The sequence below is a fragment of the Lissotriton helveticus genome, chromosome 5_1 (genome assembly GCF_964261635.1).
Source record: "Lissotriton helveticus chromosome 5_1, aLisHel1.1, whole genome shotgun sequence".
NCBI classification, from domain to species: domain Eukaryota; kingdom Metazoa; phylum Chordata; class Amphibia; order Caudata; family Salamandridae; genus Lissotriton; species Lissotriton helveticus.
The window spans coordinates 1,046,964,588-1,046,988,964 of record NC_136065.1 but is presented as its reverse complement, the minus strand read 5'-3'; the positions used below and the strand labels follow the sequence as shown (position 1 = coordinate 1,046,988,964).

Here is a 24,377-nt window from a genome sequence, read left to right as displayed (position 1 = left end):
AGGCTTCTCTGGCGCCCCTGTTAGAAACCCGATCTCTAGTCCTATATCCCTTTCTGTTGGCCCCTGTGAATTAGAAGCACCCCTCATTCTTACAACAGGTTGCGGTGAAAATTTGTTAGGATTGGATTTGCTAAAGAGGTTGTATGCGACTTTGTACTGTTCTCCCTCGGGAGTACAACTTACTTTAGGGAAAAAAGTCATTTCTCCAATGTATTTGTCAAAAGAAGATATTCCAACTGAATTGTCATCACTTCCTGATATACTGTGGGCTAATGGTTCCAATGATGTAGGTCGTTTGGAGATAGCACCGTACGTCATAACTTTGAAAGCCAACGTTAGATTGCCACGTATTCCCCAATACAAAATATCTAACGAATGCGAAAAGGCGTTGTTAATGATCGTTTATGATCTGATCGACAAAGATGTTATCGAAGAAACAACAGGTAATGTTTGTAACAGTCCAGTTTTACCGGTCTTAAAACGTACTGATCCCTCACGACCACCTGTATACAGGTTCGTGATCGACCTCAGAGAAGTGAATAAGGTAGTTATACCGCAGTTTCCAGTTGTCCTCGACATTACTGCTTTATTGACAATGGTTCCAGTTTCAGCAGCTTGGTTCTCGGTGATTGACCTGAAAAACGCTTTCTTCAGCATCCCAATTGCTGAAGAGAGTAGAGATATTTTTGGCTTCAATTTAGGAGGACGAAGTTTCCGCTTCAAATGCGCTCCTCAAGGCTACTGCGAAAGCCCATCAATATTCAGTCAGGCTCTGAAAACACAACTAGACACAATTATGCTGCCAGATGGATCAACTTTGATCCAGTACGTAGACGATCTACTGATCGCCGCAGACACTGAGGAGATTTGCAAGGAAGCTACGTTGTCACTATTGCGTCACTTATGTGACATGAAGCACAAAGTCTCCCTTTCAAAACTGCAATTTTGTCGACAAGAAGTGACCTACCTAGGTCACATCTTGTCGAAGGAGGGAAGGAGACTGACACCAGAAAGAATACAGGCAATTGCAGAACTAAGTGCCCCAAGGACACAGAGAGAGGTTCGAGCCTTCTTGGGCATTACATCGTACTGTAGACAGTGGATACCGAATTTCTCACTACTAGCCAAACCTTTGCTGGCACTACTCCGCAAAGACACGCCTAATCCTATGCCTTGGTCTGAAGATTGTCAGACGAGTTTCCACGAGTTGCGTGATGCATTATGTTCGGCACCTGTGTTGGGAAACCCCAACTACAGTAAGCCTTTTACATTATATGTCCACGAAAAAGAAGGTTGTGCATTATCAGTCTTAACGCAATACTTTGGGGACAAACAGCGCCCATGCGCGTATTTTTCGGCAACTCTAGATCCTGTGGCTAAAGCCCTACCAAGTTGTCTGAGAGCAACCGCCGCAGCAGCTGTCTGCATTCGACAGTCTGCTGGATTAGTCATGAATAACACTCTGATCGTTATGGTTCCGCATGCAGTAGACATTTTGCTAAATAGGACAAAGACACAACATCTTACTAGCGCTCGACTATCCAGTTACGAACTTACACTGCTAGCAAGTCACATCCACATAAAGAGGTGTGGTACACTCAACCCCGCTACGCTACTTCCCATCCCAACAAAAACAGACACAGACAAGATTGATAACCATGACTGCTGCTTTAGGACAGAAGAAGAGACAAAAGGGAGAGTAGACTTACAGGACACTCCCCTTCCCGAATGCAATGACACTTTATGGGTTGATGGTTCATGTTTCAAGTTGCCGAATGGTGATACGACTACAGCATATGCCGTAACGACATTACACACCATTATAGAGACTGCGCGTATTTCCCACGATTCTGCACAAGCCGCAGAACTTATAGCGCTTACCAGAGCATGTGTGTTGGCGAAAGGAAAGCGAGTGAATGTGTACACTGACAGCCAATATGCCTTTGGTGTGGGTCACAGATTTAGGAGATTGTGGCGTGAACGTGGGTTCCTTACGTCCCATGGTGCAAAGATACAACATGGTCAGCTAGTTAATGAGCTCCTTGAGTCACTTACCTTGCCACTACAAGTCGCCATCATAAAATGCGGTGCACACAAAAAGATTCAGGATGATGTTGGCCGCGGGAATGCATTTGCAGACGAGGTTGCGAAAGAAACTGCAAGGAACACAATGAGTCGGATGTATGTTATGGGTCCCGCTAGATGGATTGCTGATGTGGGAATGTGTGAGGACACCATTGAAAGCGTGAAATCGATACAAGCCGAGGCCACTGAGAACGAGGTGAATGAATGGAGAGAAAGCACAGGTAGATTAGATGCGAATGGTTGTTGGGTCGAACTATCAGAACACCAGCGATGGCTATTACCTAATGCATACGTACTTGCAGTAGTAACGATGGCTCACGGAATTGCGCACATCAGTTTGAAAGGAATATGTAAACTATTGGCCCCAGTATGGCAGAATAGCAATATCCCAAAATATGCAGAGAATGTGGTCAAAAACTGTATGGTGTGTTTGAAGTACAATCCCGGTAGGGGAACCCCCAACTCCAGCTGGTCATTTTGCGCCTCCAACGTATCCGTTCGAGGTTTTGCAGCTCGATTTCATCCACATGGAGAGGTGCAACAATCTAAAGTATGTGCTCGTTGTTGTTTGCGCCTTTTCAAGGTGGGTGGAAGCGTACCCCCTTAAGGACAACACCGCCTTATCAACTGCCAAAGCCCTTGTCAAAGAGTTCTTCCCGAGGTTCGGTATGCCTAGAATTGTCTGGAGTGATAACGGAAGTGAATTCGTAGGATGCGTGATGAAGAGAGTGTGTGAGTGTCTAGGCATCCACCAAAAATTCCACGCTGCAAATCACCCCCAATCAGCTGGATTAGTAGAGTGCTACAATGGCACTCTAAAACTCAAACTAGCCAAGATCCAAGCCAGTACAGGTCTTAAATGGCCCGACGCCTTGCCTCTAGCACTCTTGTCAACCAGAATGACTGTCCATTCCAGATTAGGACTTAGCCCCCATGAGATAGTGTGTGGCCGCCCAGCCAACGTCTGGGGCGTGCCAAGACCAAAGAAACTCCGTGAAATAGAACACCCCGTACTGCTTGACTATTTGTGCGAATTGACAACTAAATTGCGTGTTTTACACCAACAGGTTCACAGTTCCTCTCCGCCAGCCTCTGACGATGCAGGTCACCTCATCGACCCCGGCTCGTGGGTTTTGGTGCGGAATTTCCAGCGCACCAACAACGGACAGCCGAGTGCTGCTTTCAACGAGATTAGCTGGTCGGGTGGAAGGCAAGAAGAACTGGGTACATGGGACCCACTGTAAACGGGTCCCTCTACCCCTTCCATACGACCGATGGGTCAATAAAGGACTTGCCGACTCCGAGACCGAATCCGTACCTCGCTTCATCCCTTTCAGCGATGCACGTTTGAAAGAAACTGGTACCGAGAAGGAGAGTGATCATATTTTACAAGGACTTGTGTCACCGTCTATGCAATTGGACACTACCGAACCTGAGACATTGTTTGAAGACCACACCGTACCTGGGAAACGACGGTACAACCTACGGTCTAGACAAAGAGACTAATAAAAGCTTGATCTAATGTGATTTCCCTTTTCCCCTAAGAACTATTTTTGGATTTTTCAGCTCTCTCGTCCCAGGGAACTAGCTCATTTTTGATTTTCGAACCGCCATCCGGTTCTGCTGCTAGGGTCGCGGTTGAAGTCTGGGGAGTGCAACTGGGGAAGTTTTAGGTCCACGGATCTGGTTGGTCCACGGGAGTTACCCCGGACTGAACAGAGTGCACCCCCTGGGAGAATCAATCAACCACCGCGGGCAGCAACTAGAGGATGGAGTTTCCTAGGGTAGAGAGACCTATCAGACTCACGAACTTTGAAAAAGAGTTATGCACGATACTGTCCAAAAGAAGATTCCTGATAATATGTGTTTCAATGTTATGTAGCATAGTCGTGTTTTTTACTGGTTATACTCTATTCATATTTAAAGTTACCTTCTCGAATGACACCCAGCCACCACCTCCTCCCACTATTTCTCCACACTACTTTCACCCTCTACCTGAACACGAGTCTGCCCGAAGACTCGAATTTGTAAATAACTCTTTCATTCAGCTTCTACACCAACACTAGTCCATAATGAACACATCAAACTGTTGGATATGCGGACTCATGCCACACACAACCGATAAGGGGATCCCATACTTCATTTTGCCATTCAGTTACTATGGTTCTCTGTGGGCTTTCCAGACCATGTTCCTATTCCCCCTAGAACCATACCCGACCCGTTCCACTGAGAGCGATTCCAGTAACAAGGCACTAATTGCAGGGATAAGAAATATGAGTAGGGATATCGACACATACCTGACAATACCCAAAGATGAACTCAGTCCCTACACCCGTTGGAACGTGACTAAACATGGGGTTTACCTGGTCAAGAGCCAGGCAGCAAAGAAATCCCGCCCAGTTTGGATAGTGCCCCACCGAGGTCACTTATGTTTACAGGGTATTGGTAGGGACCCCACAGCACAGTTAGGAAAGAGCATTTGCACAGAAACATATGTATTCGCTTCCCGAACTTCCCCTATACTCTTAGCAGCCAAAGGCACGTATTTCGTCTGCCACGACCAAGCCTACACCTGGTTGCCCCCTGACTTCTCAGGTACATGTTTCATCTCATTTCTGCTACCTCCCACCTACACGGCCAGAGCAGATTACCATCGGACAAGGACAGCTAGAGGTGTCGTGAGTAAAGACGACACCGCGGGTCAGGAATTCGCTGACTTCGCAAAGGGTTTTCTGCCGTTTTGGGGGCCTATGGTGAACAGCAGGAATATTCGTCAGTTAGCAAGGATAGTTGAATCCGCCGTGATTACAACGGCCGGAGCCCTTGGCAATTTGACAACCGAGCTTCAGTCGGATCGATTTATGACCCTTCAGAACCGAATTGCCCTAGATATCATACTCGCCGATCGTGGTGGTGTGTGTAGAGTCATCCAATCTAGTTGTTGCATTTTCATCCCTGATAATGCGCCGACGGTATACCAGGCCATCTCTAAGCTACATGAAATATCTGATTCCCTTCACGTAGAGAAAGGGGATTGGTCTTTGCTGGGGTGGTTCTGGGAGCTGATCACCGCCTGGGGATGGAAAACATTGATCTTCATTGGGATGATCTTAGCCCTCCTGTTCATGTTTTGCCTGTGTATACAGTGCGCTCCTGCACTATGTGGCCTCTGTGCTACTTCGTGTGTACGGAAGCCTGTGTCAAAGGATGAACTGAGTAACGGAATGATGCTACAGCAACATCTCCGCGAATTTCTCCATACCGATTTGGACTCAGATTAACATGAGTTATTGCCTTACATAAGGGCAAAAGGAGGGTCTGTGGTTCTGAAAATCTGGACCCTGTTGTTATCCCGATATCGAGGTCCTTTTCCGTGTCACAAAACATCCACATACCATGACGAATTTGGTATCGACGAACCGATAATGACTAGGACATCATTCCTGTGCATTTGCATCATAATCGAAGATTGCCAACACCCCTAAATCGTAGTTTCCGTTCCGACCCCTTAGACTCCATTTTGTAAACGGCATCCATCTTACGTCTTGCCCTCATGATAAGTCAATTAAAGGTCGAGCTTGATCCAAAAGGACACGTCCACCTTCCCTGACTTCCCCCTGACCTGTCCCAACTGACTCCACTGCCTTCGGCCAGACCTGTTTGGGCGGCTCCTCGCCCAGTGGCCGAATACGATAACATCAGTGCATAACATTCCACAAACCATTCACTACATACAGACCATGCTTTCTGCAAACACGCACCTGTCCACGTTCCTTGTTTATGGCCAGTTTTATGATTAGGAGGTGCCCTTCTTTATTGAGGTTTCATCGATATCTGATGGGAGTTCCAGGCCTAACTGGGTAATCTATCAACGAACTGGACATCTAAAATATGGGCTTGCTTACATGACTTCGCTCTTTGTATTATTGTAGAAATATGTGTATAGCCATATCATAAACTCAAGAATTCTTGCTTGGAGCTATATATTTTGTATATAAGGAAAAGGCTGGTTCTGTAAAAACGAACAGTCTCCCGAGAACCTACTGTCCGTGAGGTGTACTTCTGGGACACATGTTACTTGGTAGCTGCCAATAAAACTTGATCTTTGACTGCGATAGAAGACTCATTGTTTCTGTGGTCCGGAACAAGGGAGAACTCAGAGGTCTTCGGGTGTTATCCCCTGGCACCACCGGGTTCCTAAAAACCCGGCACCTCACCTGCTGGTGCCTCTGTTCCCTGCTGGTGCCTCTGTTCCCTGCTTGTGATCCGGTTTTCGTGCCTTTGTTCCCTGCTTGTGCCTCTGTTCCCTGCTTGTGCCTCTGTTCCCTGCTTGCGCCTCTGTTCCCTGCTTGTGCCTCTGTTCCCTGCTTGTGATCTGGTTTTTGTGCCTCTGTTCCCTGCGTGTGCCTCTGTTCCCTGCTTGTGCCTCTGTTCCCTGCTTGTGCCTCTGTTCCCTGCTTGTGATCTGGTTTTAATGCCTCTGTTCCCTGCTTGTGCCTCTGTTCCCTGCTTGTGATCTGGCCTCTGTTCCCTGCTTGTGATCTGGTTTCGTGCCTCTGTTCCCTGCTTGTGCCTATGTTCCCTGCGTGTGCCTCTGTTCCCTGCTTGTGATCCGGTTTTCGTGCCTCTGTTCCCTGCTTGTGCCTCTGTTCCCTGCTTGTGCCTCTGTTCCCTGCTTGTGCTTCTGTACCCTGCTTGTGATCTGGTTTTCGTGCCTCTGTTCCCTGCTTGTGTTCCGGTTTTCGTGCCTCTGTTCCATGCTTGTGCCTCTGTTCCCTGATCGTGCCTCTGTTCCCTGCTTGTGCATCTGTTCCCTGTTCGTGCCTCTGTTCCCTGCTTGTGATCCCGTTTTTGTGCCTCTGTGCCCTGCTTGTGATCCGGTTTTTGTGCCCTGCTTGTGATCCGGTTTTTGTGCCTCTGTGCCCTGGGGCGTTACTGGGCAGAGAGCTGTGTGTGTGTGTGTGTGGCTCTCTGTGTGTGTGTGTATGGCTCTGTGTGTGTGGCTCTGTGTGTGTGTGTGTGTGTGACTCTGTGTGTATATGTGTGTGTGTGGCTCTGTGTGTGTGGCTCTGTGTGTGTGGCTCTGTGTCCGCTAATACTCTCTACTACTCTCTAATGCTCACCTATTGCCATTGTAAATGACAATACAATTTATTTCTGTTTAAAAAAAAATGCCATTTGCAATGCCAATAGCTCTATCTTTAACAAAGCCGAGACCATTGCATTGTAAATGCTTGTTCAATTAGGGATGAGTGGGGTCTGGAAGCAGCGCAGTACAACAGCAAGGAGGAGGGACATCATTGGCAGCAGGGAGAGGTGGGGATCTTCCCAATTTCTTTCGTAAGACTACCCACAAAACATATGCCACCGCACTCATCACTCCCTTCAAATGACTCAAAGAAGAGAGGTGTTAGAAGGTAGGCCTTGGAGTGGAACCATGGGTGGACATTTGCGCTGCAGCAGGGGCCGAAAATACGCATAGACCGGAAGCCATGGGGTGAAGAGGAACCTGAAGAAAATCCATGCATAGCAATGTGGTTGACCTTTCTATGTTATATTCTGGGGAGCTGTGTTTTGTTCCTCTTGCGCCCAGCAAAATTGTTTGACCAAGAATTAAAATGTGACCCTAAGGTCTAATGGTTTTGTAGAGCGTAGGAAGTCACTGCAGATGTGTCTTTCTTAAGGAAAAGACATACAAAGATATTACTCTCATTTTCGCAAGAGAGACAGCAGATTTTGCAAAAGCCTTTTCGTTAGGGAGACCTCTGGTAGAAGTGGCACAGTAGTACAGACTAACTTATTTCATGATGGAGCTGCTGCAAAGGTAAAAGGGTTGGTGCATTTACACGTTATGCTCTCACTCTTCTTCGGGGCTCATTTTGAGTCTCCGTCTTATGCATTCTGTGATCCCCTGTAACTTGTACTGGTGGAAATTTCCAGGGGCTTAAGGCAGGCCCCTGCATGCCTTGTGGCGCAGGTTGGACTCCAACACTTCAGGGAGTCCCAACCTGTCGTTGGTGGGTTGGCATTCAGCTCACTAGCATTTAATAATGGAAATTTCATTATATCCTGCAAGGGGGCATAATTTTTGCGTCGCGCCATTGAAAATTTCATTTAACAGTCACTGAAGATTTTCTACATTTTATTTGCGGGCGTGTCTGCTTTTGATCACCCAAGTATATATGTCCACTGAAAACAAAGCAAAGGAAATGCTACAAGTGACATAAATACTTGCAGAAACAAATTCACATAATTAAAGAGTAGCGATCAGTAATAGTTAATACTAATATCAATAGCAAAGCCTCGTGCGTCAGTCCGGGTGGGTAACTTTCCCCCTCTTCCCCCTCCCCTGCTTCTGCTGCTCTGAGACCCTGCCTCTCGAATAAGTGGGGCGCGGTTGGACTCTCGCTTTTTCCCTCCTCTGTGCCCGCTCTTTATCCGGCTGGCAGAGGCTAATAAGTGATGCCCCGGGGGTCCGCCGCTCAGCATCGATCTTGGCCGGGTGGAAATGCTGTTGGTAGCCCCGGGTGCCTCTCCTCCTCCTGGGGCCAGGGACCCGGAGATTACTGGGTTAGCTTGTGATCGCAGATGGCTGGTGTTAGCAGAGCCGTGACAACTGCGCCGCGCGGCGTGTTGTAGCAACGGTATCCAGGGGCGGGGCCTGCTGCCTGACAGGACCGAACAGCTGACGCCGGGCTCTGAGAGGGACTTTCAAAGCAGAGCTTCGGTGCCAGGGTAAACACAGCCGAGGACGAGCCGGGCGTCTGTCTAAAGCTCGCACTGAGAGAGGGGTAATGGCCAAGCATTTGTATCTATACCGTTTTGCTGCAATTTTACAGTGTTTTAAATGACCGTGTGCTCAGCACCACTTCTTTAATTTGGAGGGCATAGTACCAGCACTTCTCAGTACTGCTCCAAGGCTTTTAATTGCGCGAGTAGTGCCGTCACTATACAAAAGCAAACAGCCACTCTGAGACAAGGAGCACTTCTATATTTATTTTCAAGCATTGGCTTATATACCTAGAGTACCAACAGGTGGCAACTGACGCCGATCAGCGGCTACATTGCCAGCCTTGAAAGAGAGAAACTTTGTCCACCTGACTTTCTACGGCCGAAATGTGTAATCCTGGGCAAATTATTTATTACCCCTTCCCTGTTATCTTACATTCCAAAAGCAAATATGACATCACTAAACGCGAAATATAAAACTGGACAGCTTCATATAGAAACAAGGGTTTGAAGTGTTGTTTGTAACTTCAAAAAAATATGTTTTGAAAAGAATGCATTTGCAAGTCTATTGAATACCCCTAAGCGGAGGAACCCTGTGCTGCGCTGAATTGTGCTTATTACCTGCGAGGCTAAGCTGCTGTGCACGTTTATTCTTCACTGTTGGGCTCTCGCTGCTGGTGCACGCGCTGCGGGTTGAATAATATAATATTTCGGTTCTGATTTCTCAACAGAGACCAGCTGGGATGGAGAGCCCCCCGCACGCAGTCACCGACTCCAGCAGCGACCGAGGGAGCTCGGAGAACAGCCTCGACGAGGTGCTCACTTTCTCCCCTGACCTGGGACTGTCGCCTGTCGTGAGTCTTTCTCGAAATATGGGCCACCTGAGCTGCGGCGACAGGTACCGATCAGCGCTTTACTGTTCCACTGCTAATATTCAAATATGGGCTTTGGGGTAGGCAGCGTCGAGCACTACACCATTTATTTCACTGACTCTCAAATAGTAAGCATACAATCAGGTACTGAAAGCGACGCTATTCAATGTTTAATGAAATGGCTTTCCACTTTTAATGAAATGCGCAAAATGGTAATGTGGTATGCGCTTTTAACGCACGCGATAAGACCACATGCACAAAATGCTCGGCGTACACTAGAAACATATTTGAGAACTTCAGGCAACACAAAAAGATGATGGACGTAATGACGAATATTGTCAAGCATCCTGAGACTGGTATCGGGGCATCCCCTCATCTTTCTGTTTTGCTAGAACACTTCAGACAAACGCCGCCACCTGAACCTGGAGCAAAACCCAGAATGTAAGACAAAAGCCACCCTAACTCTCCCTTCACACTCAGCACTTCAGCACAGCACCACGCATACAGCAGCGAATATCTCCAGGGCCGCTAATGGTCACGTAGTGAAGGAACGGGTGCAAACACAACGCAGGCACGCCACCCCTGACCTTCCAGGTACATTCTCTGGCGGCTATCCATGCATGCACTGATGCCACCGCCACTGCCTCCATCGAGCAGAAAGAAGGTGCAACAAGGTTACATTGTCGTGCGTGTGGCCGAAAAATGAACCTATGTGCTGTTGTGAAACAGATTGACGTGCTGTGCAGCTCATGGCTAATTGCATGCATTGCTGGATCCGTACTTTGCATGCACACATGCTATTATCACACTAGCCTACTCTGCAGGCTTTGCAGGTGCTGGGGGGAAAGTAACAGAAAAGGATTGTGCTGTAATAAAAGTAATGTGGTTCTCCATTGTAACATCTTAAATAAACCAACTTGAAGATACTACCTGGAATGGACATTACTTTCATTACAACAGATAGCTTTCTGTACATTAGGCGTGTATTACATAAAGAATTGAACGTGCAAAACAGTGTGTTAGGGAGTGACGTCACGAGCCCCTGCTCCGTTACCTGGGTTGAGGGGAGGGAGGGGGGGGGGACTGAAACTCAGCCTGCACTGCTGCTTTTACACGCAGGTCACATCTAGGGTGACCTGATGTACGGAAGCATCAGCACCGCCCTTGCATTGAACATGCGCCACAGTCTTCCGAGGTACTCTCTTCAGGACACACCTCTCCCCCTGCGTCTCCTCCCTCCTGACAAACGAGAGAAAGGAACTCTTCAGCTGCTAAAGTTCTTTCTTCGTCTGCTGAATAATGCAGTATCGTCGTATTTAAATCATCCTTCCCCCAAGCCCATCCTGAACGTGCCTGTCAGTGACTCGTAGGTAGCCCGGGGCGAGTGCTTTGGCAGGCATAGCCTGTTCATACGTTGCGCATTTCAGAAAGGAGGCGAGGCACGCTGCTTGTAGTGCAATGTACTGTTGGCCTTAAAGCCATAACTGGCTGAAGGAGTCACACATGACGCCAAAGCACTCAGGCTACATAGGACAGCAACTCTCTTCCTCACCATGACATAACGCTACTGCACAGGCAGACAGGATAGTATAAACTCCTCACAGTATTGCTGGGAAATCCTCACACACGTGCTTCCTAAGTCACAGTGCAAAGCATCCTCACATGCACCTCCACCTGCTGTTACCTTTCTGGGCCACAAACACAACTCTGCATATTTATTTCACCTGGCTTGAGTACTTGCTATTTCAGCACCTAACCCTACATAACTCACTGACACAGGTCAATCCTGAACTGCAGAGCCCCTGTTATTATTACACCAGTAATCCTCACCTATATTCATAATTGCACCTCAGTACTGAACTGTAGTTTCCCTACAATTTAGTGCACCTCAATTATGACCTTAAGTGATTTTATTTATTTCAGCCCAGGACCCTGCAGTTCCACATATGCAACTCAGTCTTCTAGATAGCATGAAAAAGGACTTCAGTACTTATCTCCATCAAAGTTCTGCCTGCTATTCATTAACAGAATCATTTCCAATAAGTGATTTCCTATTCTGACCTGGGACCTGTGTCCAGGTCAAGGCCTGTCACAGCTCTCTGAATAGCATGACAAGCAGCTTGTGTGTCTGACACAAGAGAACTAATTCTTAGCTGAAGCATTGATTTGAGTAGTAATTGTAGCTTCTATTTGCAAACCAATATTTAATGGTATCTAAAAAACGTTAAAGAAAGTTCTGAAAAACGTGTAGCCTGTTTGCCAATTTCTTTGAAAATGGTGCTGTGTGCACTTTTTGGTCCAACTGTTAAAAATAATTTTTGGATTGAGATTCCTGTGAATCCTCCAAGGGAACATACGCTCTCTCACATGCCCAGTTTCTAAAAACCGTATGTGGTTCGAGTGGAGGGTGTTTTTTCGTGGCGACTCCAGAGAGTTAGAGTGTACTGTTCAGATGTGAAATAGCCCCATATGCATTCCAATAGATGCTCTTCTTGGAATGATACACCAAACAGCCAGTATCATGAGGTGAGAAAGTAGTACTCACGTAGACGGAGTCATAGTGCACTCAGAATGCATCATTTAAAGAGCTGGTACCAGTACATCTTGGAGATACCTTTGCTGTCAAGCCAGCCATAAAAAGTGTGAAATGGCAAACATTTAGGACTTGTTTTTATTTTTATACAAATCATCAAAACATAGTGTGTATTTGAACTTCATCTTCACTATATATCTCCATAGTCTCTAGTTCTCACCTCTGAGCAGGGGGTTTTCAAGTTTAGTTGGGAATAATACAAATATCTAGTCTTTGACAAAATAGATCAGAGCTATCCTGAAGGTGAGGCAACACAACCCATACCTCATAGAGGTATAAGCTTTAGGCAGCATGAGCAATCATTTAGGTTACACGGATCATAATCACGCTCAAAGCCATGCAGGACTGCTATGGCTCTGATGCATATGAGACTCAGGCATGACCCCACACTTTACAAAAATCCTATAGGCTGAAGCTACAGAGCTGTCCATGGAATTCAGAGATTGTACAGGCTCAGACGTCAGACACTAGCGCTTTCCAATGCTGCACAGGTCCTACAGACCCATGGTCGGGCAGCAGAGCTCTCAGACATATTAAATATATTTGCATGCTTTGTGCAGGACCCCTATCCTACAAGTCACAGATATCCTACAATCTATTATCCCAGTAAGAAGAATTATCCATCAGGGCACACAGATTTCACAGACTTAGGCTTTGGATAGTAAAGTTACCCCAAACTTTATATATGTATTTTGAGCCAAATCCCAAACTGTTTATTTCGGATTCACATCCATAAAATAGTTAAACAAATAAATACATGCAGTCATATAAGTTCACAGTTTGAGCAAAAAATAATTAACAGAAACATGCAACATTGTAAAGCCTCCATCGGGTTATAAAAGTGCAGGGTGAATAAAAAAGTTAAAAGCACATAAGTGTTAAATCCATACTCTGACAGTTAAAATCCTGTAATGAGATGTTTCAGACAACATTCAATAAGTTCTATAAATCATAAAGAGAATTTATGCATAAAATTCCACTATGGGGTCCAGCCATTATAAAGAGCGAATTCAGTTACATTTCAGTGTAAGGTGCAGCTAATACTAGAAAAGCACCCACCACATGAGTTGTTCAATCAATCAAGCAGGGTTTTGTTTAAGCTCGCTACTTACCCGTGAGGGTCTCAAGACGCTGGGGGGAGGAGTTGCTGCTCTGGGTCAGCCGAACAGCCAGGTCTTGTGGCTCTTCCTGAAGGTGTGCAGGGTAGGGGAGTGTCTGATGGTGGCTGGGAGCTCGTTCCAGGCTTTGGCTGCGACGTAGGAGAAGGTTCTTCCTCCAGCTCTGGTTCTGCGGATGCACAGGGTCGCTACCAGGGCGAGGTCGGCAGAGCGGAGGTTTCTTTTAGGTGCATGGAAAGAGATTCTGTTTTTGAGGTAATTGGATCTGATGTTGTGGATGGATTTATAGGTGTGGGTTAGTAGTCTGAAAGTTACTTTCTTCTTTACGGGGAGCCGTGGAGGTCTCGCAGGTGTTCGGTCATGTGCTCATGTCGAGGGGTACCAAGGACTAGTCTGGCTGTTGAGTTCTGGATGGTCTGGAGTTTGTGTAGCAGAGATTTGTTGATTCCCCCATAGAGGGCGTTTACGTAGTCCAGTCTGCTGTTAATGAGGGCATGGGTGACTGACCTTCTGGCCTCAGTTGGGGATCCACTTGAAGGTCTTACGGAGGACGCAGAGGGAGTTGAAACAGGTGGAGGCGACAGCGTTGATATGGTGATTTATGGTGAGGGAGGAGTCAAGAATGATGCAGAGGTTCCTGGCGTGGTTGGTCGGGGTGGGAGGGTTTCCGAGGATGGAGGGCCACCAGGAGCTACCCCAAGCGGTGGGGGATGATCCGAGGACGAGGACCTCAGTCTTCTCCGAGTTCAGTTTTAGGCAGCTGTTGCTCATCCAGGCTGCAACTTCTTTCATTCCTTCCTGGAAGCAGAGTTTGGTGTCTTCGGGGTGATTTGTGAGGGAGAGGATGAGTTGGGTATGATTGGCGTAGGATACTATGCTGAGCCTGTGCTGTCTGACGATGGCGGCAAGGGGAGTTATGTAGATGTTGAAGAGCGTGGGGCTGAGCGATGATCCTTGGGGTACTCCGCAGTTGACCTCTGTGGGTTCAGAAAGGAAGGATGGGAGTCTGATCCTTTGGGTTCTGCTGGCGAGAAAGGAGCGGATCCAGCCAAGGGCTGATCCCTGTATGCCAGCGTTGTGGAGTCTGGCTGCAAGAGTGCGATGGGAGACAGAGTCGAAGGCTGCAGTAAGGTCTAGCAGGACCAGGGCCGCGGTGTGTCCCTGGTCGAATAGCATGCTGATGTCATCAGTGGCAGTGAGGAGGGCAGTCTCGGTGCTGTAGTTTCTGTGGAATCCCGAATGAGAGGAGTCAAGGATGGCGTTCTCTTCGATGAAGGTGATCAGTTGTGCGTTGACGAATTTCTCAGTGACTTTGGCTGCGAAGGAAAGGAGTGAGATTGGCCAGTAGTTTTTTAGTGCTGTCGGGTCAGCCGAAGATTTCTTGAGGCGGGGCTTGACCTCAGCCCCCTTCCAGTCATCGAGGAAGATGCCAGAATCAAAGGTGGCATTGAGGGTCCGGCGTAGTTTGGGCGCAATTTGCGGCAGCAGCTCTGTGGTAGATGTGAGGCAGGCAGAGGTTTGTGGGGGCTCCTGAGTGGGTGCTCTTCATGGTGGTGTCTTCGGTGGTGACCGATGTCCAGCTGATGATGGTGAGCTGGCTGTCATTGCTAGAGGAAAGGGTGGTTTCTGGGTCTGGTCACTGAAGTTGTTGAAGAGGGCCTTGATTTTCAGGTGGAAGAAGGAGCCAAGCTTGTTGCAGAGGTCCTGGGACGGTGTGATGTCTGTGTCTTTGCTCTCTGCTTGGGGGTTTGTTGAACTGCTGGATAATGTTGAAGAGTTCCTTTGAGTTCTGGCGTTGGTGAGGATTTTGTTCCTGGTTAGGGTCCTCTTGGTGGATCTTATGAGCTAGTGGTATTCTGTTGTGGCTTGCTTGTAGGCGGACTTGTCTTCGGTGGTTTTGCTGTTTCTCCATAGTTTCTCGAGTTGTCTGCAGGCGCATCTGGCTTCTTGGAGGTTAGTGGTGAACAGGCGGCCTTCAGCAGGCATTGTCTTTCAGAGCGGCGGAGGGGGGCGAGCTTGTCCACACAGTTGGTGATCCAGCAGTGTAGTTCCGCGGCTACAGAGTTGGCGTCTGTTGTGGGGAAGGAGGGATCTGGACGAGGTTAGAGTTGAGGTGCTCCTCTGTGACTTTGCTCCAGTTCCTTAGTGGTTGTTTTTAACAATCTAATTACTACTAGAGAGCAAGTTGTAACACTTGTAAGATGATGGCTGCGTATTAACCATGCTGCGCACAAATATTTTGTGATGCCAATAATCAATTCTCTAGTATCGGAACACATAATTCTTAGCATAGTTTTGTACTGTCAGCAGCTCAGCCGCTTGCACACAGGTTTAATTCACTTCTTGAGTGGTGCTAAATATGCCTTATAAAAGAAAAATAAGTGGTGCACAGTTTCTGACCCAAGCATACATGATATAAATGAGGAATTATTTCCCCATTTAGCAGTAAAACTATAGATTGGTAATGTCCCATTTCAAAATTTTAGATACAGGTGTTTAGGTAGGAGACGTAAGATAAAGTCAAAAGATGATTTACATGCATGGATACTTTTGTGATCTAATAATGTGTCAATCAGACTACCTGCCTTGAAGGTCTCTAGTTCTTCCCTCCACAGGTTCTTCTTTAGCCTTTCTTCAATCAGCTGTTTAGATGTTGTACAAGCTTCCTCTGGGGAAACCCAGGGGGACTGTAGGTCTAATTTATAAAGCATGCTTTTGACATACGCTAGCCAAGAGATTTTAAATGCCCTGAGGAGCTTATAGCTCTTTTAAATGGACTCTGTAAGCCTTGAGTTCCTCGGTGGACCAGAGTTTCTGCCAGTAGAGCAACAGTCAGACTGAGATCCGGAAAGAAATATGGAAAACTCAATGGACTAGAAGCAGTGGTAGAGTTGAAGAAGGACCTAAAAAACCTGGGGCCTCATTTATAAGAAGTGACGCATCGCTGCGTGAAAGCAGTGATGCGTCACTTCTCAGTGTGCCCTCCTTGCGACATGATTGATGCGTCATATTTACTGTATGACGCATCATGTGGCAAGGAGTTACAGATATGTCAGTATTTCTGACGTATCTGTATGGCGCAAAAGTGACACATTGCTGGAGTGCGTCATAAAAGTGACGCAACTCCAGCAAAGTTCCTTTCACATGGGGCAAGCCCCATGTGAAACGGCTTGCGTCACCCTTACGCCTGCCATGAGGCAGGCGTAAGGTTTTGACGCATTGGTGTCCTGGAAGTGGCGCAGCAAAATCTCATAGATTTCGCTGCGCCACTCCTACGACCCTTTCTTGCGGGGGTACGCCCACCCTACATACATTGTCACACCCATCCTGAAAAAAAACACGGCTGACCCGATGGACCTTAACAACTATCGCCCTATTTCGAACAGCCCTACCCTAGCCAAACTCTTGGAAAAATGCGTTCTCCAACAACTGACAAAACACATTGACCTCTTCAACCTCCTTGACAATCACCAATCTGGCTTTAGAGCAGGGCATAGCACTGAAACTGCCATGACTCACATTATAGACGATGCACTACAAATTCTAGACCAGAATGGATCATGCCTACTCATCTTGCTAGATCTCTCCTCTGCCTTCAATACGGTCAAACACGACAACCTGATCGAACTGCTAAACCTGGGTCTATCAGGCTCAGTGCTCAATTGGTTTACCTCCTTTCTTCATAACCGGACCCAAAAATTCAAGGTCAATAACTCCCTCTCCAAACCTGTACCTGTAACTCTTGGAGTCTCACAAGGGTACGCACTATCCCCCACACTATTCAATCTTTTCATGGAACCTCTCACGCTCCTGCTGCAATCACAAACGTCCAATTTCACATGTACGCAGATGTTACACAACTCTATCTGAAGATTCATACCCTGAAGATGTCAAACTACTCAATCAAACTCTGTTGAACACCCAAATATGGCTAGCTGGGAACCACCTCAAGCTTAACTCACTCAAAACTGAATTCCTACTGATAGCTCCACCTTCCAAAATTCCCCTCCTCCAAGACTGGTTCAAACACCTAACTGCATTCAACGTGCAACCTACAATCATTGACTCAGCTAAGTCTCTGGGTATAACCCTTGATGGCAACGTCAACATGCATAAACACATTGCCAATGCAACAAAAGGAGCTAATTACCAGATTAATATCCTAAGGAAACTTAAACCCTTCCTACCAAAAAACGACTTCAAAACGGCAGTTCAAGCTCTAGTAATCCCCAGGATCGAATACGGAAGTGTCTCTCTTTGTGGTCTCCCCAAAGCTACAACAGCACCACTTAGAGCCATCATCAACGCGGCAGCCAGGCTCATAACGGACTCAAAAAAAAGGTCCCACATCTCCCCGGACCTAAAAGCTCTGAACTGGCTACCACGGAAAGCCTGAATTCACCTGAAAATAGCATGCTTGACCCACAAAGCCATTCACCATAAAGCACCCAGCTATCTCTCCCAGAAACTGTCTATCCCTGGAGGCAAGAGATCCACAAGAAGTGCTGGAAGCCTATTACTGAAACCCCACAGATTTAATAAGGCAAAAACTTATAAACGCTCCCTCTCAGGGATGGCTCCTAGGATTTGGACCGCACTTCCCCCAGAAATCAGACTAACCACATCAACTGCACTGTTCAAAAAGGAAGTAAAGTCGATTCTCATGGAAAAACTCACATGAGCCTCACTGAAGGTCATGTTTTATATAGATGCAATCAGACAGTCTACATGACAATCAGGCTCTCTCAGCTTGCACCTTTCTCTGTCTCCTACTAGGCACAAAGTAGGATTGAGTTTTGTACTACCTCTCTAATTTATTGTACTTACGCACTCCTTGTACTCACCTATTTGTATTTTGTAATGTGTTGTATAACGCTCACCGCTTGCTATACATTGCTATTTTATACTGTTTGCTGCATAAGTTTCACTGCCTGTAAAGCGCTCTGATATCCGCAAGGATCTGGTTCGCGCTCTATAAAACTTTCAAAATAAAAAAAATTATACCTGGCGCAGGTTTGGTTTAATGTAGCGCAGGGGTTTACGAAGTGACGCATCTACCTAGATGCATCACTTCGTAAACATTTTTAACGCCACTGGTGCGTCACAAAAAGTGATGCACCAGTGGCGCAAAAAAAGTGACGCCCCCTATTTTCTATCCTGGTATGCCCTGTGCCTTTAACATAGCTCCAGAGTTCCGTGAAATAAAGTGCTGCATTTTTGTTTTTTGCATTATATATTTCTACAGCTGGTGAAAGGGTTCCAGATTTGTTCCTCTTTACTAATTGAAGAACAGCCCCTGTCTCCGTGCTCAAGTGGGGTTTCTGCACTGTGATAGTAGTTCTCTCTGCTTTGTATGGGTTTGAGCGCCATGAACTTAGTTTTACTCACATTTAGTTAACACCTTGGCTGCTAGGGAGATTTTCCTCCTGTGCTGAAGATTCTTATTTCTCATTGTTCATGATGAGCTCAGCTCGTCATAAGCACACGATCAGTGTACTGCATGACGAGCTGAGCTCGTCATGAGCATCGAAAGGGTCTATCGGTGCAGAAAACTAACAATCGATCTAAAACAGCTTGAAGCCCTGCAAGAGCTTTTGAGATTAAGAGAGTGTCAGTCGCAAATAAAAGCGTGGGAATTTTGATGGCACCTATTTTTGGGGCATTTCTACTGGGAAAATCTAAAAATGAAATTAGATCATTGATATATAACGTAAATAGACATGGAGCCAGGATGCAGCCCTGGTGGACACCTTTTTCAACCCTGAAGGAATAAGAAAGTTCTTCTTTCTTCCCATACCTTACTTGAGTAGTGTTGTATTCGTGGAGGCTGATTAGCACCGCTAGAATATTTTCTGGGACCCCATGCGGCCCAGGACCTCCCATAGCTTATGGCATGGAATTGAGTCAGATGCTGATTTTAGATCAACAAAAAACACATATAAGTGACCCTTCCCTGGTGCACGCTTTTCCAGTATATAACACATAATCAGAAAATGTGGTCAACCGTACTGGTTTTTTGGTGAAACCCCGCTTGGACGTTGAATAGAATATGGTTCCCTGTGTCCCAATCGGAGAGTATGCCTAAAATTAGCCAGCAAAACTGCTTCTGAAACCCATCAATAAGACTAATAGGTCTTTAATTGCAAGGATCCTCCCATCTGCCCTTCTTAAAAATAGGGACAATTTCAGCACATTGCCAGGACTATGGGATAGGTCCCCCATCTAGAATTACACAGGAGAGGCTATTGAGGTAAGGCCCATATGTGTGTCTCCAGAGCAGAGAGATCTCTCTCAATACAATCCGGTTCTGGAGCTTTCCCGGGAGCTATGGTCTTTAGTTTCTCCGTGATGGATAGATCAAGAGGTACTGGATGGGTATTCAGAGATTTGGACCATGCGTTTAACACTTCCCTACTGGTGGCACCCTTTCCAGAATAAAGCCTCTCAAAGTGGTCGACCCACACCTGCGATTAAATATAGTAGTCTATTACTGTAACGGTCTAGCTACTGCCGTGCATTCTTATACCGCAAAAGGTCTTGGAGTCGCCATGTTTAGCTGATTCCACCAAGTCACTCAAGACCTCGTTCTCTCAATATATTTTAGCTTGAGCCAGCTCCTGTATATACTTTCTTCTAGCAATAGGGCTTTCTGCTCTAAGTTTTGCTTTTATAGTTCTCACTATAACAGAAGGGTCAGCTGAGCTCTCTTGCTCGCAGAAGGAATATTATACTTCAGGCTAATTCCCTTTGGAACTGGGCAAGGAAAACTGCTCTCCATGGCAACAAACCATAAAACAGGGCCCAAGATACAAGTTGGATTTCAATATAGTCACAATGTATCCCAGTCATTGTGCAAAGGGTGGCCATCACAATGTCTTGTCGGATTATCGATGGACATCTGCGTGATGGTGGAGCCAGTGATTCACTTTTTTTACAAGAGATTCTATCCTCGGTGGTGCCTCGCTGCAATCTAGGAACATTCTGCATGAAAATGAGTCCCCCTGGGCTAAGCTGCAAATACCTGGAGTGAGCAGAGGAGCCCTTTTGAATTGCGCTTGCCGGGCAGTATTGTTCCGTAAAATACTGCTCCTTAGTAGTTGCAGGTCAAACCAGGCAGTTGAATTAGTCCCAGACCAAGAATTCTGGCCCCACTCCGGAGACTGTTTTGCAGATAGAGAAGAGCAGGTAAGATGGCCGTTTACGGGCACACCATCCTTGGGACACGTCCTCGCTTTTCGTACCGGAGTGTTGGTGCAGATAAGTTCTGCCGTCCCTCCTCTCTGCCAATCTTGGTCGGCAGTGGGTTCTGGGCATATATAAATCAGTCATCATTTGCTGTTTTAGAGCAGGCTTGCTTTGAAAATGGCCTTCAGCCAGCTGCTGGAGTAACAGAATAAATATTTGATAGGAGTCCTCAAGGTCAGCCTTTAGATTATTGTTGAGATTAAGGATGTCCACTCCCTCAGAAGTGGTCTAGCCAATATTGATGGAGGGAGACAAAGGGACCATGGGAAAGTTGGCCTGGCAAAGAGCTTCATGGACCTGCGCTGTCGGAACAGCAAAGTGGTTTGTGCAGAGAGAGAGTTTTCGTGCTGGCCCAATTTCGATTTGAGGTTCATCTGTGACCGCTCAACCATTTATGGTAGCCATCTACTTTTACAGTTGTGGGCCAGACAATTTCCCAATTTCACTCCTCTTTTTCAGTAGAATTCCAGCTAAAGGTTTACATTTGGTGCTTAATGTAGCTTGTGGGTGGGCAGGTTTTAACTGGACTCCACTTCCTATATTAGGTCGTGAATTTCTTTCAGGCCATTGTTTTTTTTGTTGAAACTTTTTATTAATTTTATAACATAAACACAAACAACTTGCAAGGAAAAAAGAAAAAGAGAGACAGCAATATAAACAACGTTGCAGTACATGGTGTGTGAGCGGGAAGGTCAACCAATGAGCGTTTGTTCCATCGAAAAAGAGTCTCGCAGGGGGGGGGGGCAGAAGGAACAAAATGTAATCAATACACAGTAGTAAGTGGAGGAACCCTGGGGTTACGGGGACGGAGGTGCAACATCTGGGTCAGGGAGAGGGGGGTACATATATCTCCACAGTAAGTGTTCCACTGAGTCCATATCTTCCCCCATTTGCGGGGGGTACCCCGAGAAATATATACAGTCTTTTCCCTGAACATGCACCAGTCCATGTTTTGTTTCCATTTCCGAAGCCCGGGTGGTCCCTGAGCGCCCCACAGTTGCGCAATGTCTCTTTTGGCGATCATATTGCCCAAGGTCACCCATCGAAGCTGCGGTACGGAGTAATCGTTCGGTTCCCAAACATTCAGCAAGCATCTCCTAGCCTCCGGCATCGATCGCACCCCCGTAACCTCACTCATCACCTCGTGCACACGGGTTCAGAATCGCACTATCTCGGGGCACTCCCAGATGATATGTAAAAAGGTGCCCAGGAGACCGCATCCACGCCGACACAAACCATCCACAGAGAAACCCATGTGTACCAAACGGGGACCAGTCACATACACTCTATGCAGGATTTTGAGTTGCACAAATCTAAGACGCGCCTGGATGGCCACCTCTTTAGGGGAGGAGATCGCCGCCTGCCAGTCCTCATCGTCCAGCTCCAGCCCATCACCAATCCAGATCTCTCTAAGACGAAACAGGAGATCAGACCTGGAGTTGATCAATTTTTTATAAATAAGCGAAATCGTGCTATCAGGAACATGACCGTCCAGTACCCTGTCCTCAAGCGGGGACGACTCCGGAATCTCCACACCCGAAGGGAAAACGGAGAGCACCGCGTGGCGGACCTGCGCATAGCGTAAAAATTCGCGATCGCTCAGAGCATACTCGGTTTTCAATTCCTCAAACGTCTTCATTCTCCCCTTAGTCCAAACATCATCAATCCTGCTAATACCGATCAAGTCCCACCTATCAAACCCCTTCAACTGCCAGAGTGAGCCAAGTCTATCAGACGCGTACAGTGGGGTGGCACGAGTCAATTTATCAGACCACCCAAGCGCCATGGAGGCATGTCTCCACACCTGGATAGCCGTCCTAGTGGGGCCCGTCACGTTTCGAGGGGTAAGTTTCGAGTAGAGGGCTCTATTATAGTCACCCCCCGATAACAACCATTTGTCCATCGCGAAGGCCGGATTCGGCAAAGGGCCATACATGCAATGATTTATTGCCCCCAATTGAGACGCCCAATAGTAGCGACGGATATCAGGCAAAGCAATTCCACCGTCGTACCACGGGAGCGACAGTTTAGCGATGGCGATCCGGGGCCTACCCCCCCACACCAGTTGTCTCTGTAAACTCTCAACCTCACGAAAATATCTAGCCGGGACAACGTCAAGTGTGTTTTGCAGTGCGTAGAGGAAGCGGGGCAGTGACATCATCTTAAACAATGCCGCTCTACCTAGGGGAGAGAGAGGAAGTTTCCCCCAAGCGACAACATCTGCCCGAAGGCGCTGAAGAGGGGGCAACAAGTTACGATCAAACCGCAGTTCAGGTTTCAGGGTGATAAAAATGCCTAGGTATTTAAATCCATCTCTCACAATCGCGATAGGACAACCACTTGGCAGAGGGGGGGCGTCTCCCGACAGGACATATACACAGGACTTCGACCAATTGATGACAAGACCCGAGTTTTTGCGAAAGGACGTTAAAACATCGAACAATACAATGAGGGATTTACGGGGAGATGTAAGATACAGCAGAATATCATCAGCGTAGAGAGATACACGGTCCTCAAACTCCGAATTCCATCTAATGCCCTTCAGGGACGGCTCCCACCTCAACCAGGCCGCCAGCGGTTCCAAGGCAAGAGCAAACAACAAGGGGGACAGGGGACAGCCCTGTCGCGTCCCCCTGCCCAGTGCAAAGGGTGCAGAGACCCGACCATTGACCACCACCTGAGCCATGGGACCGGCGTAAAGCAATTTGACCCACCGAACGAACTCCGGACCGAAACCAAACTTGGCAAGAACCGCCCACAAATACGGCCATTCTATTGTATCAAACGCCATCGTAGCGTCCAATGACGCCAAGATGGCGGGCTCACGTAACGTCTCGGCCCGTGCCAAGACGCCATGCAGCCTTCGGAGGTTAAGCGCCGTGTTGCGATGCGGTATAAAGCCGGATTGATCAGGGTGAACCAGGTCTCCAATGACAGTCGCCAAACGTGTCGCCAGCAGCCTGGCCAAGATTTTAGGCTCCGCATTAATCAACGAAATGGGTCTAAAAGAGGCACAGCGATCCCGAGGTTTACCAACTTTATGGATGACGACAATAGTGGCCAGTCTCTGGTCTGGTGGGAGAATACCCACCTCCAATGACTCAAGAAACATAGAGCGCAGATGTGGAGCCAGCGAGTCCGGGCGTAGTTTATATAGCTCAATGGGGAGTCCATTAGGGCCTGAAGCCTTGCCGGATCGGACCGAACGGACAGCAGCGGCAATCTCGTCCACAGTAGGCGGCGCATCCAGAGCATCTTTATCAATGTCAGGCAATCGGGGAAGTGCAATATCACGCAATAGCAGGTGGGAGTCTTGCTCAGATCGATCAGACACCTGGGAATACACCTCGCGGAAATAATCGGCAAAACATGTAACAATATCAGCAGGGTCTGTACAACACTCTCCATTCTCCGCAACAATCACAGGGACGACACGACTTGCATTCTCCCTCTTATCCAGCCAAGCAAGCAATTTACCAGCCTTATCACCCACATCATACAGGCGGCCCTGCTGTTCCCTTCCCATTTCCTTAGCAGCTTCAGTGACCAGAGCCCTGTATTCATGTTGTTTCAACTCCAGTAGATGTAGCCCCTCAGCGGTGACCCCAGATTCCAAGCACCCCTCCAGGGCCGTGACCTCCCCCTCAAGGCGAACCATCTCAGCACGGTTGGCCAACTTCACGCTACTAATCAACGAGAGGGCCTGGCCACGAATGACAGTCTTGTAAGCCTCCC

The 24,377-nt window shown here is 47.3% G+C and overlaps 1 protein-coding gene across 1 annotated transcript in view; it reads left to right on the top strand.

Moving 5' to 3' along the window:
- The first annotated feature begins 9,557 nt into the window (after window positions 1-9,557).
- The window catches only part of LOC144753482 (M-phase inducer phosphatase 1-B-like), a 275,628-nt gene continuing 260,808 nt past the window's right edge, over window positions 9,558-24,377 (top strand). Inside the window, exon 1 of the mRNA XM_078641155.1 lies at window positions 9,558-9,712. Coding sequence (XP_078497281.1) covers window positions 9,558-9,712 — 155 coding nt within the window. The remainder of the gene's footprint in view (window positions 9,713-24,377) is intronic.